Here is a 17,471-nt window from a genome sequence, read left to right as displayed (position 1 = left end):
AGAGCAAGTGAGGAGGGCGTCTGATCGGTTTGTAAGCTGCCAGCAGAAGAGGGTGAACAGCGTGTCCACTCCCGGCAGCCTGCCACGGTTCCACGCCCAATTGACCACCTCCAAGCCTCCCTATTGGTTGGTCAGATCGTAAGATGCATAGTTCAGTAGCGTTACCTCGTCAGCAACATGTGAGTTTAGCTGCTGATGGTTCAGCACGTGAGTGTCAGGGTGGTTCTATCCGGCTCTGGGCAACGTGTCTGAGGCGCTGCAACTTACCTCCAGGCAGAAAAATCAAACTTTATACTAATAAATCCATTCAGTATTGGCCCTCACTGTACACCGAGTATTTTCACTGTGAATGCACATAGATGGAATTCTATTCTCTGCAGGCACTTAATCCTACCTAAATTGAACACTAGACAGGTATCACATGCTGCTATCTTCACAACAATTATGGACACAAATACTGTTTTTGGACACCACATCCACATAAAGTGATTGTAACTCTCATTTATACAGGGTGGTCCCGAATTCATGGTACAAACTTTAATGGTAGGTGCAGGACATTGTAACAAGGATATATTGTATAGGAATGTATAGTCCCAGGTGACGCGGTGAGGCGTAAACAGGGGAAATAACGGCCGAAAGGAAAATGAAAGATTTTATTGAAATCGTTGTTGACAAGTGTCATGTTTACAGCAAGTGTTCAAAATTGCGTCCACCATGAGCGATACATGCTTGACAGCGTCGGTGCAGCGATTGGCGTACACGTTCAAAGATGCCTGGTATTTCACGCACACTTGCAGCAGCTACAGATATGCGAGCAACGAGATCCTCATCTGAGTCAACTGGAGTCTCATAAACAAGACTCTTAAGATGTCCCCATAAAAAGTAATCGAGGCAAGAGAAATCAGGAGATCGGGGTGGCCAAGGGACTGGTCCACCACGCCCAATCCATCTAGCACCAAACGTGGCATTCAGGTAATTCCGTACAGCAGTGCTGAAGTGTGCTGGCGCTCCATCGTGTTGAAACCACATGCGGTTACGAATGGCGAGCGGAACATCTTGCAGCAGTTCTGGTAACACTTCTTGCAGAAAAATAAGATAGCTTTCGCCACAGAGTCGCGTGGGTAGTAAGTATGGCCCAATCAAAAAGTCGTTCACAATACCAGCCCACACATTAATACCGAAACGTTGTTGATACGCATGTGGACGCGTTGCATGTGGATTATCTGTTGCCCACACATGGGAATTGTGCGCATTAAAGACACCCTCGCGTGAAAATGTCGCTTCATCTGTAAATAGCACATGACCTACGAAATCCGGCTGCAACACACATTGCTGCAACAACCACTGGCAGAAGTTCACGCGAAGAGGATAATCTGCCGGATTCAATGCTTGTACTTTTTGAAAATGGAAGGGGTGTAAGCGATTTTCATTTAACACTCTGCATACAGTCTGATGACTCACATGTACGTCACGCGCAACAGTTCTTGTGCTTGACTCGGGTCTATCAGCCACTATGTTCAAGATGCGTTCTTCCAGTCTTGGAGTGCGTACAGCTCTTAATCGACCAGCGTCATGTCTGTTGACGTCGAATGTACCTGTTTCACAAAGTTGACGATGTAACCGTTGAAAAATTCTATGATCCGGCATTCGTCGATTAGGATACTCCGCGCGATACATTCGTAACGCAGCTCTGGCGTTACCATTTGCACGGCCGTACATGTAATGCATGTCTGCTTTTTCTGCATACGTAAAGTCACCCATCGTCTACGGCAGCACAATTGTGAATGGCGCTTGTCCCTACTGCGATACATCATGTTCATCTACTGCCCTCTACCGGCAGTGACACCAACCGATCACTCCATTTCTCTTTCCCCTGTTTACGCCTCACCGCGTCACCTGCGACTATACATTCCTATACAATAAATCCTTGTTACAATGTCCTGTACCTACCATTAAAGTTTGTACCATGAATTCGGGACCACCCTGTATTCTATGTTTTCCCATGTACACATTTTTTCAGTAGTTCAAGATTGGCTAGGTACCTGAAAGTTGGTTTTATAACATCTACAACAGCAAGTGGCAAATCATGTTCGTGGGTATATGACTTTCCACTAATTCTCTTCATTAGTGAACTCAATGGCTTCACTGAAAATTGTTCTTCACTCTTACAAGCAGCATCTGTAACATTTCCTGTACGTTTTACACATGAAATTCGATATTTCCTCACGTCTTTGAATATGTGACCATTGTTATGACCTATTTCGAACAAAACTGGTTGATATATGCAAAACTAAAAACTGAAATAAATTTGTAGCACTTACTATTCAAAAAAATCAGGTTGTAAGCAAAGGAACAAGTGAAAATAACCTTTCTCACAGCCTTATAGACCCAAATTAGTTTGTTTCTATTGTGTGAATTAAAAATTAATGCACAACAAATTTATAGCATAGATAAGGTGTGGATCACAGCATATAAAGAGGGGGCATGCCATGTGCAGGTGCCCAAACAAACTTTTTAAAACATATTTCTAGCAAGAATTTGATTATGAAATTTTGCAGTGTAAAGAATCAATCTAATAAATCACACAATAAAAGAATATCGATTTTTTGCCCTTAATGTAAGACAAGATAAGCTATTGAAATTTTGAAATGCTAGTACATTAATAACCAGCGTAACAGCCAAGATGTAGAATGCAGGCATGCAAACGTGCATGCATTGTTTTGTACAGGTGCCAAATGTCAGTTTGTGGAATGGAGTTCTGTGCCTGTTGCAGTTGGTCAGTCGATACAGGCATTGTTAATGCTGTTTGTGAATGATGTTCAAGCTGTCTTCCAATGATGTCCCATATGTGCTCGACTGGAGACAGAACTGGTGATGAAGCAGGTCAAGGCAAGATGTCAACCCACTGTAGAGCGCGTTGGATTACAGCGGCGGTATGTGGGCGAGCTTTATCCTATTGGAAAAACAACCCCTGGAATACTGTTCATGAATGGTAGCACAATAGGTTGAATCACCGGAATGATTCCATCAGGGTGCACGGGATAATCACAAGAGTGCACCTGCTGTCATATGAAATCGTAACCCAGACCATAACTCCAGCTGTAAGTCCATTGTGTCCAGCCTGCAGACACGTTGATTGTACACCCTCAACTGGCCGCCTCCTAAGCAGTGCGGGCCATCACTGGCACTGAGACAGAGCTAGCTTTCATCAGAAAACACCACAGACCTCCACCTTGCCCTCCAGTGAGTTCTCCCTTGACACCACTGACATTGCAGATCACAGTGGTTTTGGGTCAGTGGAATGCATGCTACAGAGTGTCTGACTCTGAGCTTTGCTTGAAGTAACTGGTTTGTAACAGTTCGTTGTGTCACTGTGGTGCCAACAGCTGCCCAGATTGCTGTTACAGATGCAGTATGATGTGCCAGAGCCATATGCCAAACATGATGGTCTTCACTCTCGGTAATGCCACGTGGTTGTTTGGAACTCAGTCTCCATGTGACTGTACATATTCGTGACCAACGCAGCCAGCAATCATGTACAATGGCTACAGTCCTGCCAAGTCTTTTTGCAGTATTGCAGAAGGAACTTCCAGGTTCTCATAGCCTTATTACATGACCCCACTCAATCTCAGAAGATTGTTAATAATGGTGTCTTTGTCGTCTTGCAGGCATTTTTAATCACCATCAACTCACCATGTCCAATCTCAAAGGTAACTAATGCTCACGACCATTACAGCCAATATTCAAAGCAAACCTGATTTGCACCCCCCTTAGTGGTGCTGTTAGCGCCACTCTTATGGGACTGATGCGGAATTTGAATAGACATCATATTTCTGATTTAGGAACACACCTGCCAGCCTTTTATGTCACACAACTCTTCCTTGGTATTGCAATTATTTTCCATCAGTGTAGTATTAGTGAGATACAGTTGGAATCTATAAACTCATTCAAATACTTGGATGTAACAATTAGTAGAGACATTAAGTAGAATGATTACATAGGCTCAGCGGTGGGTTAGACAGGTACAGGCTTCGGTTTATTGGTAGAATACTAGGGAAGTACAATCAGTCTACAAAGGAATACAAATCACTTGTGCGACCCAGCCTAGAATATTGCTCAAGCATGTGGGACCCTTACCAAAGAGGACTAACAGGAAATATTGAACATATACAGAGAAGAGCAGCCAAATGGTCACAAGTTTGTTTGACCCATGGGAGAGAGTCACTGAGAGGTTGAGAAAACTGAAGTGACAGGCTCTTGAAGATAGACAGGAAATATCCCAACAAAGTGTACTGAAAAGTTCCAAACACTGGCTTTACACAATGAGTCTAGGAATACACTACAACCCACTATGTATCTCTCCCATAAGAATCCTGAGGATAATATTGGATTAATCACAGCACACACACAGGCATTTAAACAATCATTTTCCCTGCACGCCATATGTGAATAGAATGAGAAAAAGCCATAGTAACTGGTACAGTGGGACGTACCCTCTGCCATGCATTTCACATTGGTTCACAGCGTGTGGACGTAGATGTAGATTTTAGGCATGTGTTGGGTCTTGCCCACTCGTCTTGCGTAGGGTCCCTATGGGATGCTGCATTCTTGGAATTCTATACAATAATTTAAGCAAATAACATTAGTAGTTTTATTTTAATAAAGCAATTTGACAATACTTAACTTTGGATTTAGAATAAGTGTCGCAAGTGTTGGGCAACAGGCAATATAAATCAGAGGCCTGTGATATATACAATGTCAGGCAAGTCTGTTACACAGTTTGTGGATCACTACTAACCGTGCTTGTAGCACACTCTGCTAGGCTGTGCTAATAGTCCGCGTATACTTCCCATTAATATCCGACCAAGGCTGGCAGGAGTGGCGCTCATGTTCACTTCTTGCAGAGGTCGCTACTGTCGTCACGCGGTCCTTGTCAGTGGGCTATTGGCTGACATCGTCGCACTGCCTTCTCTGGTCTTGCGTTCTTTCTCTTTGTTCCGTTGCTCGTGGTTACACCAGAACAGCATGCACTCTCCCATATGTGATGTTTATTATATATTTTAATGTCTTGTTGTCATTTCCAGACAGTCTTTCAAGTGTCCAAAGGCCATTGTCCAATGAAGATTACACCAGGAAAAACTTTGTTCATCTCACTAAGCATTTAATTCACATTTTGTGTGGGTGCTGATAGTCACATTGTTGAAACCTTGATAACAATATCATCATTTAAGTGATATTTGATCAGCTGTTCCATCACTTTGTTAGGACATGGTGATAGTGTTGGTGATCAAATGATACCACGAAATCAAGTTTCTTCCCTTGTTTGAACGCAGAGGTTATCCTGCATGTTTTCAGAAGCTTAATATATTGGTATACATACACAGTAATGTGTCGTTGGTAGAAATGAATGTATGTTGTAGTGGATATTACCTGGACTAGGACCAGTACTTTTATCAAAAATGAGTAATGGGATTTGGATCCTATGTGCTTGTAGGATGTTAGACTGGAGGTGTTATTTGCTTCTCTAGCATCTGTTCCATAGCACGAATGGAAGCATGTAGCAGTATAGGGTCGTTGAGGTTTTGTGAAGCTTCTCACTTTCTTCCACACATTTGAGATTCCAGTATTGCAGAATTTCTCAAACTAACTTTCTCCTCCTTTCTCAGTTTCCTCTAGGTATCCACACATATTTTCTGTAGGTTGATATAGTTTTGTTTTGTACTCATATTTTCTCAGTGCTTCCCTACCACATTTACGATATGGGAATAGCTTCATTTCTAATGCAGAATGGCTTTTGTTGAATTTCCTCTAAGATAATTTTAAGTAAATCACTGAGCTACTTTGGAATAGTTGGAAGTTAGTTTGTAAATTTCTTTATTTGTTTAACATGAATTCTTCCAGGAGGCTCGTGAAAATTTCTCTTGAGGATAATTGAAGTAGCAATATTTTGAACTATGTTGTTTAACAATACCATGTTTATCTGTTGTGTTTCTCAAGTATATTTAAATATTAATTGTCCCAACATTCAGAAACAGAAATGACATCTGTCAAAACCAAACTGGAGAAATTTTTGGACCTCATATGCTCTTAGTTATTGGGGTTACTGCAATTGCAAAAAGTTGCTTCACTAAGATAGGCTGGTGTTTAAAGCACTGAAGTGACATTCTGGAGAAATAGGCTTCAAGTCTCTCTTCAGGTATCCACATGTATGGTGTTCCCTAAATGATCTAAGCTGAACCACAAGACATTTCCTTTAAAAAGGCAACAGCTATTTTTCTCCCAACCTAGGCTTGTGCTTCATCTTTAATGGCTTCATCACAGACAAGACATTATACCCTGATCTTATATCTGTCCTTCATCCATTATTTCATTGCAAAAGTTATGTTTGTGTATCTGTTTTTTTACACTGAATTAATTGCAGATGATCTCTTTGTCTTACAGAAATTTTCACATAGCTGTTGCGCGTCGAATGTTAGATGAGACAAAAGTGCATACGAGCTCTGGAGCTGACAAGTGGACTGGCTGCAATCTTATATCAGATTTAAGAAAACTTGAGTCATTTGGTGAGCTTACTGATGGTGAAACACAGTGGATCACCTCAAATGTCCTGAAACCAGTGGAGAACATACCTTCCAGATTTGCTACTAAGTGTCCAAATGTCACTGAGGTATGTTTGAATGAATTTATGAGGTGAAACTTGCGGTTACTGTTGCGCTTGAACACAGCATAATAATGGAAAAAACATTGGAGTGTTGCAAACAATAGTATGAGGAGAGATACTCAGTATAGGGGCGATATGTTGAGTAATAAATAGATACGTAAAGTGGCTGACACCATAGTTTTTTAATATATAAACACACACACACACACGTATACTCCAATAAGAGCACGACTTGAGAAGTTGATATGTCATATTTGATGTCCCTCTATGTGCCTTTCTCTTGGTCAACATTTCCTGCCGCGTGGGATTAGCTGAGCGGTCTAAGGCGCTGCAGTCATGGACTGTGCGGCTGGTCCCGGCGGAGGTTCGAGTCCTCCCTTGGACATGGGTGTGTGTGTTTGTCCTTAGGATACTTTAGGCTAAGTAGTGTGTAAGCTTAGGGACTGATGACCTTAGCAGTTAAGTCCCATAAGATTTCACATACATTTGAACATTTTTTCCCAACATTTCCTCTACACAGTGGGAGTTTTTTTCCCTGATGTGATTATTTGTGTATATAAAATCATTAAATGTGCAGCCTTTTTAAATACAGAAATTGTTCCATAGAAATTCAGTGTTAAAAAATATGTAGTGAGTACTATTCACTATAAGTTGCCCACAAGTGATTTTGTCGCCAATAGATTGTGTAGCCGTACTAGAAGCAAGCCTAGAAACGTGAGAAATAGTTTGATAAATGCAGACTCTTGCAATAAAGCATCCCACAAAAAGAGGCAAGTATTGTGGTACTTTTGATTAATTAAAGTGCCGTCACTAAAAGTAAGCATTTTAGGTTATGCTTGAGTGACTGTTACAGTATCAGTTAAAAATACAAATTGCTGTAACCAGTAGCATTTATTGTTCTCCTGAACAGTAAAATATAATAATTTAATTACTATGTCTTATGAGTCTGTCTTGGTGGCAAGTGTGAATAAAATTGATTATTTTAGTGAATTTATCTCTCTGTGTATGGGTATAGGGGTAAGGGGATAGACAGACACATACACAGAGAGAGAGAGAATTACAGATTAAGAACCTACAACAAAATCAGCTAAGGTATAGACAAGGAGATCATCAAACCATTTCCTGTGTGCAAGAAAAGAGAAGAAGATTGCTTTTTTAGCTGCTTCATATGGAAGGTGTGCTTATTGTGCTCAGCAGTTTTTGTTGTTTTTAGTGAGATGAACTGATGCTGCAGTGTTCATCTTTGGCACACAAGTGTAGAAGCTGTCAGGAAATCATTAAGTGCAAAACCCATTCACTTCCCACATTTATTTACATACTATATGACAAACCCAACAGTGGCTGAGTATTCTTTTGCCAGTTTTCTGTTAGAAACGAAAAGAAAAAATTAACTGTGTTTGTAGTGCAATATAAAAAAAAATTTCATTTCGATATATTTGTGAAAACAGCTTTGAAATTTACAATCATACAAATAAATATGCATAATGTATAAATGTATAAGTACAGTATCCTGGACAGTTACTCTATGCTGGGTGCAGCTGCTTTGTGTGTCTGCAACAGGATTTTGTAACCGTCTCTAAGGCAACGCCTCTTCATAGCTCTACAGAGAGCTATTGTTTTCACCTATAGCCATTTCCATTTGTGCGTCGTAATTGAAAACTTTCAAAAGCACTGCCAGGTGTCAGGGGTTTCCTTAGATTGACTAAAATGTAGGAATGTCTTAGTAGTAAAGAATAAATGTGTCAAAACATCATGCATGATGCAACATTTTTTCACACATCTCAATGTTTATGACATCATCACATCTATTGAACTATGTGTCGTAGAATGACATATTTATGTTGGTACAGTCAGCAGCATATGTGGATACTGTCCTTGAAATATGTTGCAATTAGACTTGGTTGTAAATGAGTAATGTCATGCATGAAGCAACAGTCTTTCACACATCTCAGTGATTATGGCATCTTACCTTCTGAACTATGGCAGGTAGGCAGTTGTTACCTCCACAGTGATTGTCACCTGACAGTAAAGGACATGTGTACCTAGTTTGGTTGAAATCAGTCCAGTGGTTTAGGACAAGATGTGTAACACACACATACATACATACTTACATACATAACTTTTAATAATATATGTGAATATCAAGTAACTTCCGGTATTTCCTTAATGTCCAAGTGAAATTGTGTCAAATAAATTCGCTCTGAGATCCTAAACCCAAAAGTTGATGCAAAATTTAAATCCGAATTTTGTGTTGGTTGTATCAATGTTTGTGTAATGATATGAGGGTCAGTCAAAAAGCAATGTCTTCTAGTTTTTCCTCCTTAAATAAAGTTTGTTCAGAAAAAAATTTGATTTTGGTGCTGTTCTGTAAAGCAATAGTAACTTTCTTCAACAACAGATACCAATACTGCAGTCACTTGCAAAATGGCAGGCATCAGTGTTCTGTGGTGTTACGTGTCATTTAGAATAAGACATGGCATTGTGCAACTTTTAGGTCCTGTGAGAGGTAAAAAATAATAAGGGTGTATACGACCCAGGTCAAGTGGGAGATCAAGGAAAAACCCGGGAATTTTGTCATCCAGGAGGAAACCCGGGAATCTTTTAGAATTTCGGGAAATTTTCATTGTTTTAGTTTTCAGTTATATTTGTGTAATTTTGGCTGGTAAGAACCAATACGCTAACAAAGGATATTACTGTATCCCGCTACTGCAGAATAATACTGCAGCAATAAAACATGAACAAGAGACAAAAACGAAAGTAAAACGTGCCACATACAACAACAAAACACAGTGCTCATACAATCGTCTGCCAACAGCAAAATGTGTCAAAGGCTTTAAGAAGACTGTGCAATGCTTCGTAACAACAAATAGCATCCGATGATTCCAGAATGAGATTTTCGCTCTGCAGCGAAGTGTGCGCTGATATGAAACTTCCTGGCAGATCAAAATTGTGTGCCGGACCAAGACTCGAATTCGGGATCTTTGCCTTTCGTGGGTAAGTGCTCTACCATATGAGTTACCCAAGCATGACTCACAACCCGTCCTCATAGCTTCAATTCTGCCAGTACCTCATCTCCTGCCTTCCAAACTTCACAGAAGCTCTTCTGCGAACCTTGTAGAACTACACTTCTGGAAGAAAGGATATTGCAGAGACATGGCTTAGCCACAGCCTGGGGGATGTTTCCAGAATGAGATTTTCTCTCTGCAGCGGAGTGTGCGCCGATATGAAACTTCTTGGCAGAATAAAATTGTGTGCCGGACTGAGACATGGACTCAGGACCCGTTAGAGTCTCGATCTGGCACACAGTTTTAATCTGCCAGGAAGTTTCAGCATCTGATGAGCGTGACATCACAACTGGGACTCAGCTGTGCATGCGCATGAGCCCGCTCACAACTGCTTTAACAAATTTAAAGTAAATTAAATTTTTTCGAGCTATTGCGAGCAGGCTCATGCATACGCACAGTTGTGTCGCGTATTAATAGTACCTTCTCTCACTTCTGGTTACAGAAGTGTGGCTGTAGCTGTATAAGCAGTAGCAGCAAGCAGCCAGATGCTACCCGGAAAAATTTTACTGACCCTCCCAAGCTTCCAGATTCACGCATGCGCAGCAGGCCTGGAACCACGGCCGGGGGAAGAAAGGGGGGGGGGGGAGACCAGGGTATCTGTACCAGGCGACAATTTCACGGTGGGGGGGGGGGGGGGGGGGCACCAAATTCGTATTCTTGAGGAACAAAACCTTGTTTCACAAAGCGCCTAGCGTCCAGCGCACGCTGGTCTAGTGATTATTCATATGATTTTTAAACACATCCCTGTTGATTTTTTAACAGTTTTGAACACATTCCTGGTCCACACAGTCATTATTGCACCGTATTTTAGATCTATGTGACAATGCTGTACTGATTATATTTATATATTTTGACGATGCCATTATGGCCTTATCACTTTAGGACATGGTGTAAAAAAGATCTGACGATGGTCATTATGGACTGGAACAAAAAACATTAGACAATATTGGATCACGGTTTGTATACATGTCTATGTCACAGTTGGTCAAACATGAGATAATACAGTACTGGTACTCCAAGAAAATTTACATCCCAAACCCACACTGAAAAGTTTAATATCAGGTCAAGGCCTACTTCATTCGGAATCTGGTCTTGCGAATGCATACTGTAAGCTGAATTATGCTTTTTAGTATGGTTCACGAAATTGTAAGATCTTTTAATGTACGAACATACTGGCTTCCTACGTCGTCATAGCTGCGCAAGCGTGGTGATGCCTGTTATCTGGCGCTCTCTGCCAACTGCTGAAATGAACCTATTTCTAACAGGTCACGGGAAAATATTGCAAATGGTGGCCTGAAAAGCGTTAAGCCTAGTTTACATGACGACATTGGGTTGTGTCGCTCATTGCATGGAATGAGATGCACGCAGATAGTTTCATATATGATTGCAGACAGGGTGACACCAGTATACATTTCAGTTTCGTTGTTTTGTGGGTTTCTGAGTCGTGTCTGAAATGAAAGTTTTGGCAGCTGCACATCACATGAGTTCTGATGGAGTTAAAGCTTGTTGCTGCATAATTAAAAAAAAAAAAATGTGTTTCAATTCGTGACTGGATGAAGAAAAGACGTCAGCTCAGTTGCTCAGCAACCTTGCTTAAATAATTTATAATTGAAGATCCAGAAAGTTCTTTTAATTCTCTTTGAATGTCACCAGAACTGTTCACGTTTCTTCTAACAGGGTGTATACGACCCGGGAGATCCGGGAAAAAACCCAGGAATTTTTTCATCCGGGAGAAAACCGGGAAAAACCCGGGAATTTTTTTAGAATTCCGGGAAATTTTTATTGTTTTAGTTTTCAGCTAAATTTTTGTTATTTTGACTGGTAAGAACAATACTCTAACAAAGGATATTACTGTATCCCGCTATTGCAGAATAATACTGCAGCAACAAAACATGTACGAGGAAAAAAAAAAAACTTAAGTTGCAGAGGAAATGCGCCATGTAGAACAACAAAACACAGTGCTCATACAAGCGTCTGCCAACAGCAAAGTGTGTCAAAGGCTTTAGGAAGACTATGTATTGCTTCCTAACAACAAATTCCCTCCGTGACGTGACAACTGTTTAAATCAGATTCGTTTGAGCAGTGGCGGGCGGGCTCTTGCGCATGTGCAGTTGAGTCGCGTGTGAGCAGTACCTCCTTTCGCTTCTGGTTACAGAAGTATGGCTGGGTGCCACTACTTAGTATTGCCACGGTTCGGAAATATAGTAAATCTGGCGCTGATGCCCAGAACAGTCTGAGTTGTGGTAGGGAGATGGATCGTCTGTTGTGGTAGGGAGATGGATCGTCTCCACGTGACCTGTGTTTACGTTCAGTGATTTTGTTGTTTCCTCTTAGTTTATTGCTCTCACGTTAAATGATAACAAACGGATTTTTGTGGCGGGAGTTATCAAATGAATTAAAATACTTTCGCATAATTACAGAAGGCTAAAATATGTTGTTAGTTTTAGATTTTATTTCCACCTTCCTGACAGTCACGCATTAATCGCCTTGCAGAACAGTGAAGTTATTTTTGTCGGCTTGCTAAAGAGATTTGGCTTTCATTAATCTTTTCTGTTTTATTTGAAATGAAGTCTTTAATTTCACATTATTGGCTAGTTTCAACTGTTCGCTGCATTTCAAGTACACGTATGGCAATATGCCATAATAAAGAACCAAACATGAGATAATACAGTACCGTACTGGTACTCAAAGAAAATTTACATACGAATCTGGACATATGAATGTGCATTTTAAGCCGAATTATGCATTTTAGCGTGGTTAACGAAATTCCGATGCTCGTGAAGTATCCTCTGATGTCTTGTTTCTTGTATGACATAACTTACTGAAGAAGAAAAAGTTCAAAACTGTGTAATTGGCAGGGAGGGTTATGGCTACAGTGTTCCGGGATGCAGAGGTTGTTTGTGTAGTTGATCTTTTCTAACAAGGATGCACCATAAATTCTGTCCAACATGTCATAACCCTCAAACAGCTCTAAGGACGTCTTCAGCGAGTTCGCCCAGTAAAAGCTATGACCGATGGTTTTTTGCATGACTATGTTTCCAAAATGAATTTTCCACTCTGATGCAGTACATGTACTGATATGAAATTTCCTGGCAGATTAAAACTGTGTGCTCGAATGAGACTTGAACTCAGTGGGAACTTTGCCTTTGCCCACAAAAGATGAAGAACCTGAGTTCACGTCTCGATCCATCAAACTGTTTTAATTGGCTGAAAATCGTCCTGGCTACTCTCACTTGATTGGAAGCTGTTGTTAATGGGTGTTCGGATGTCTGTCAAAAAACATGCACCAGAGATACCAAAGGTACCTCAACTACTGTCACCTGTTGTGGATATTATTTTCTGATGGGTAGCACAGTCTCTGTCTCCAGCTTTTTTCTTGGCTGGGGTAGTGAGTCAGTGGTAGTTCTAAGAGTCTTATGCAGGGGAGACATGGACCGAGGAGCACTGACTGTATTTCACACATCCTTCTAACAAACAAGATTGAGGTGCTTTTTCTACTACTGAAACATTAATTGAGTGATTGAAATGTACTTCACCCATTGGGAAATCCGCTGTGACCCAAAGGGAGGTGAATGTAAAAGGGTAGGGCCTATTAAACATAATCAATTTGAATGTACAGCCTGGATGCCTTATTCATAATGCCAAAACGTCCGTTCCAGCGGGCATAGAGGGAATAGGATACTACTAACTACAGAGTTTGGCAAACATTGGAAGAAACTGTTGTTGTTTGAGCTACACGGTTGTGTTTGAATCAATCCAACGACTTGCACATATGGTTCAGGAGACTAAACTGGGTCACACTTTCATTGAAGTTCACAATCTGTACCATAGTCCCTAGTATTGATTGGTTCTGGGTTTAATGGAAGGATTGAACCAAGAACTGATTCAAAGAGCCTGATCCTTTTAAGGAATGAGCAATAGGTGATTCAGAGAAAAGGAATGGCAGCTCATCTGATCCTAAGTGTCTCTCTGGTGACACTAATGAGCGGTTTGTTTGCATTCCTTAGTAATGTGCACAGCTTCTCTCAGCCAGTGTTCTGTCTATTGCGTTGGGAATGCAAATGGGGGTAATTGGAGGGAAGGCAATGGTCTGTTGAAAAAATTTAGAGAGGGAGTCATCCCATACCAAATCAAAACATTGCCAACCAGACCATCTCCGATTTTCATCAAATTTGTTATGTTTATTGCATATGTCAAGACAATGAAAAATTCAAATTTTCAGAATTGCAGCTCAAGTTCGACAACATAATGGCCAGTCATGGTTCTAAAAATGTGCAGAAAATTTGACAAACACTATTGACAAAAACGGCTGTATCTTATATTCTGATAGAGATACAATTGTGAATCAGGTAATTTTGGAACAAGTTTTGAAATTATATCAAGCATGCCCATATTCAAACAAGGTACATAATTAAGATCAGTGATCTTGTCCTTTGATCTCAAATATCTCAAAACTTGTCATGTTCAAAATTTCTGAAAAAAATATATTTGCTTTTTCATTTATTCTATTTATTTACACGTCAAGTTCCGTAGGACCAAATTGAGGAGCAAATCTCTAAGGTGATGGAACACATCAGTACATGAAATTACAACATAAAAGTAGTAACAGATAAAAATAAAATGTTTATGAATCCGAAAAAAGTCATTCCATATGTTTAAGTAAATGCAATCAACAATACAACAAGAATCAGCTGAATTTTTCAAGGAACTCCTCGACAGAATAGAAGTAGTGACCCATGAGGAAACTCTTCAGTTTCAATTTGAAAGTGCGTGGATTACTGCTAAGATTTTTGAATTCAAGTTGTAGCTTATTGAAAATGGAAGCAGCAGTATACTGTACACTTTTCTGCACAAGAGTTTAGGAAGTCCGATCCAAGTGCAGGTTTGATTTTTGCCAAGTATTAACTGAGTGAAAGCTGTTTATACTTGAGAATAAGCTGATATTGTTAACAAGAAACGACATTAAGGAATATATATATTGAGAGGCCAATATCAAAATACCCAGACACGCGAACAGGGGTTGACAAGAGGTTCATGAACTTACACCACTTTTTGCCCGAACCGCCCATTTCTGAGCCAAAAATATCCTTTTAGAATGGAAAGAGGTACCCCAAAATATAATACCATACGACGTAAGTGAATGAAAATAAGCAAAGTAGACTGATTTTCGTGTCGAATGATCACTCACTTCAGATACTGCTGAAATAGTAAAAATGGCAGCATTAAGTCTTTGAGAAAGATCCTGAACGTGGGTTTTCCACAACAGTTTACTATCTATCTGAACACTTAGAAAATTGAACTGTTCAGTTGCACTAATCATATGCCCATTCTGTGAAATTAAAATGTCAGGTTTTGTTGAATTGTGTGTTAGAAACTGTAAAAACTGAATCTTACTGTGATTTAGCGTTAGTTTATTTTCTACAAGCCATGAACTTAGGTCATGAACTGCACAGTTTGAAACCGAGCCGATGTTGCACACAACTGCCAAGCTAGTGTCATCAGCAAACAGAAATGTTTTAGAGTTACCCGTGATACTAGAGGGCATATCATTTACGAGCGCAGTTCAATAAGTAATGCAACACATTTTTTTTCTGGAACAGGGGTTGTTTTATTCAGCATTGAAATACACCAGGTTATTCCCCAATCTTTTAGCTACACAACACTATTTTTCAACGTAATCTCCATTCAATGCTACGGCCTTACGCCACCTTGAAATGAGGGCCTGTATGCCTGCACGGTACCATTCCACTGGTCGATGTCGGAGCCAACGTCGCACTGCATCAATAACTTCTTCATCATCCGCGTAGTGCCTCCCACGGATTGCGTCCTTCATTGGGCCAAACATGTGGAAATCCGACGGTGCGAGATCGGGGCTGTAGGGTGCATGAGGAAGAACAGTCCACTGAAGTTTTGTGAGCTCCTCTCGGGTGCGAAGACTTGTGTGAGGTCTTGCGTTGTCGTGAAGAAGGAGAAGTTCGTTCAGATTTTTGTGAACAATTGTGACAGCACTACCAACAGAGATGTCAAGTTGAGCACTGAGTTGTTTGATGGTGATCCGTCGATCATCTCGAACGAGTGTGTTCGCACGCTCCGCCATTGCAGGAGTCACAGCTGTGCACGGCCGGCCCGCACGCGGGAGATCAGACAGTCTTGCTTGACCTTGCGGCGATGATGACACATGCTTTGCCCAACGACTCACTGTGCTTTTGTCCACTGCCAGATCACCGTAGACATTCTGCAAGCGCCTATGAATATCTGAGATGCCCTGGTTTTCCGCCAAAAGAAACTCGATCACTGCCCGTTGTTTGCAACGCACATCCGTTACAGACGCCATTTTAACAGTTCCGTACAGAGCTGCCACCTGTCGGAAGTCAATGAAACTATACGAGACGAAGCGGGAATGTTTGAAAATATTCCACAAGAAATTTCCGGTTTTTTCAACCAAACTTGGCTGAGAAAAAAAAGTGTTGCATTATTTATTGAACTGCCCTCGTATATAAGTAAGGAACAGGAGTGGCCCCAACTCTGATCCCTGGGGCACCCCCCCTACTTGACTAGCCCACTCAGACCCCACATCACAACCATTCCCAACACTGTGAATAATGACCTTTTGCTGTCTGTTGCTAAAGTAAGAGGTGAACCAATTGTGTGCTACTCCCCGTATTCTGTAATGGTCCAACTTCTTGAGCAATATTTTGTGATCGACACAATCAAGTGTCTTAGTTAAATCAAAATATATGCCTAGCGTTCAAAACCTTTTTTTGACCTATCCGGTACCTCACAGAGAAAAGAGAATATAGCATTTTCAATTCTTAAACGACTTCAAAAGTCAAACTGTACATTTGAGAGCAAATTGTGTAACATAAAATGATCAATTATTCTTATATACACAGCCTTTTCAATAACTTTGGTAAACACTGATGGCATAGAAATAGGTCTAAAATTGTCTACATTATCCCTTTCTCCCTTTCTATAAAGCGGCTTTACTACTGAGTACTTTAATCATTCAGGAAACTCATCATTCCTAAGGAAAAATTACAAATATGGCTAACGTGTGCAGCACAGTACTTTAATATTCTGCTAGGCAGTCCATCATATACGTGAGAGTCCTTAGTCTTCAGTGATTTAATTATTGACTCAATCTCTCCCTTGTCTGTATCACACAGAAGTATTTCAGATATCAATCTTGGAAAGGAACTTGCCATGAGTGTTATATGATTCCCTGTAGAAACTAAATTTTTATTTAATTCACCAGCAATGCTCAGAAAATGATTGCTAAATACTGTACATTTATCTGATTTATCAGTAACTGAAATATTTGTACTACAAACTGACTTTATATCGTCGACCTTGTGCTGCTGACCAGACACTTCCTTCACAACTGACCATATGGTTTTAATTTTATCTTGTGAATCAGCTATTCTATTTGCATACCACATACTCTTTGCCTTCCTAATAACATTTTTAAGCACCTTACAATACTGTTTGTAGTGGGCTACTGTAACTTGATTGTGACTAGTTCTAACATTTTGATATAATTCCCAGTTTGTTCTACATGATATCCTTATCCCACTAGTCAGCCACCCGGGCTGCCTATTACTGCTAGTACCCCAATTAGAAAGTTCCAAATGAAAGCAAATCTCAAAGAGCATGAGAAATGTGTTAAGGAAAGCATTATATTTATCCTCTATGTTACCGGCACTGTAAATATCCTGCCACTCTTGTTCCTTGACACGATTTAAAAA

The 17,471-nt window shown here is 40.4% G+C and overlaps 1 protein-coding gene across 1 annotated transcript in view; it reads left to right on the top strand.

Annotated features, from left to right (window-relative positions):
• Positions 1–17,471, top strand: part of LOC126191184 (mitotic checkpoint serine/threonine-protein kinase BUB1-like) — a 249,309-nt gene that overhangs the window by 51,698 nt on the left and 180,140 nt on the right. Inside the window, exon 4 of the mRNA XM_049931959.1 lies at positions 6,442–6,667. Within this exon, the coding sequence (XP_049787916.1) occupies positions 6,442–6,667 (226 nt within the window). The remainder of the gene's footprint in view (positions 1–6,441; positions 6,668–17,471) is intronic.

The sequence above is a fragment of the Schistocerca cancellata genome, chromosome 6 (assembly GCF_023864275.1).
Source record: "Schistocerca cancellata isolate TAMUIC-IGC-003103 chromosome 6, iqSchCanc2.1, whole genome shotgun sequence".
In the NCBI taxonomy this organism is placed as follows: Eukaryota; Metazoa; Arthropoda; class Insecta; order Orthoptera; family Acrididae; genus Schistocerca; species Schistocerca cancellata.
This window is presented reverse-complemented; position numbering and strand designations above follow the sequence as displayed.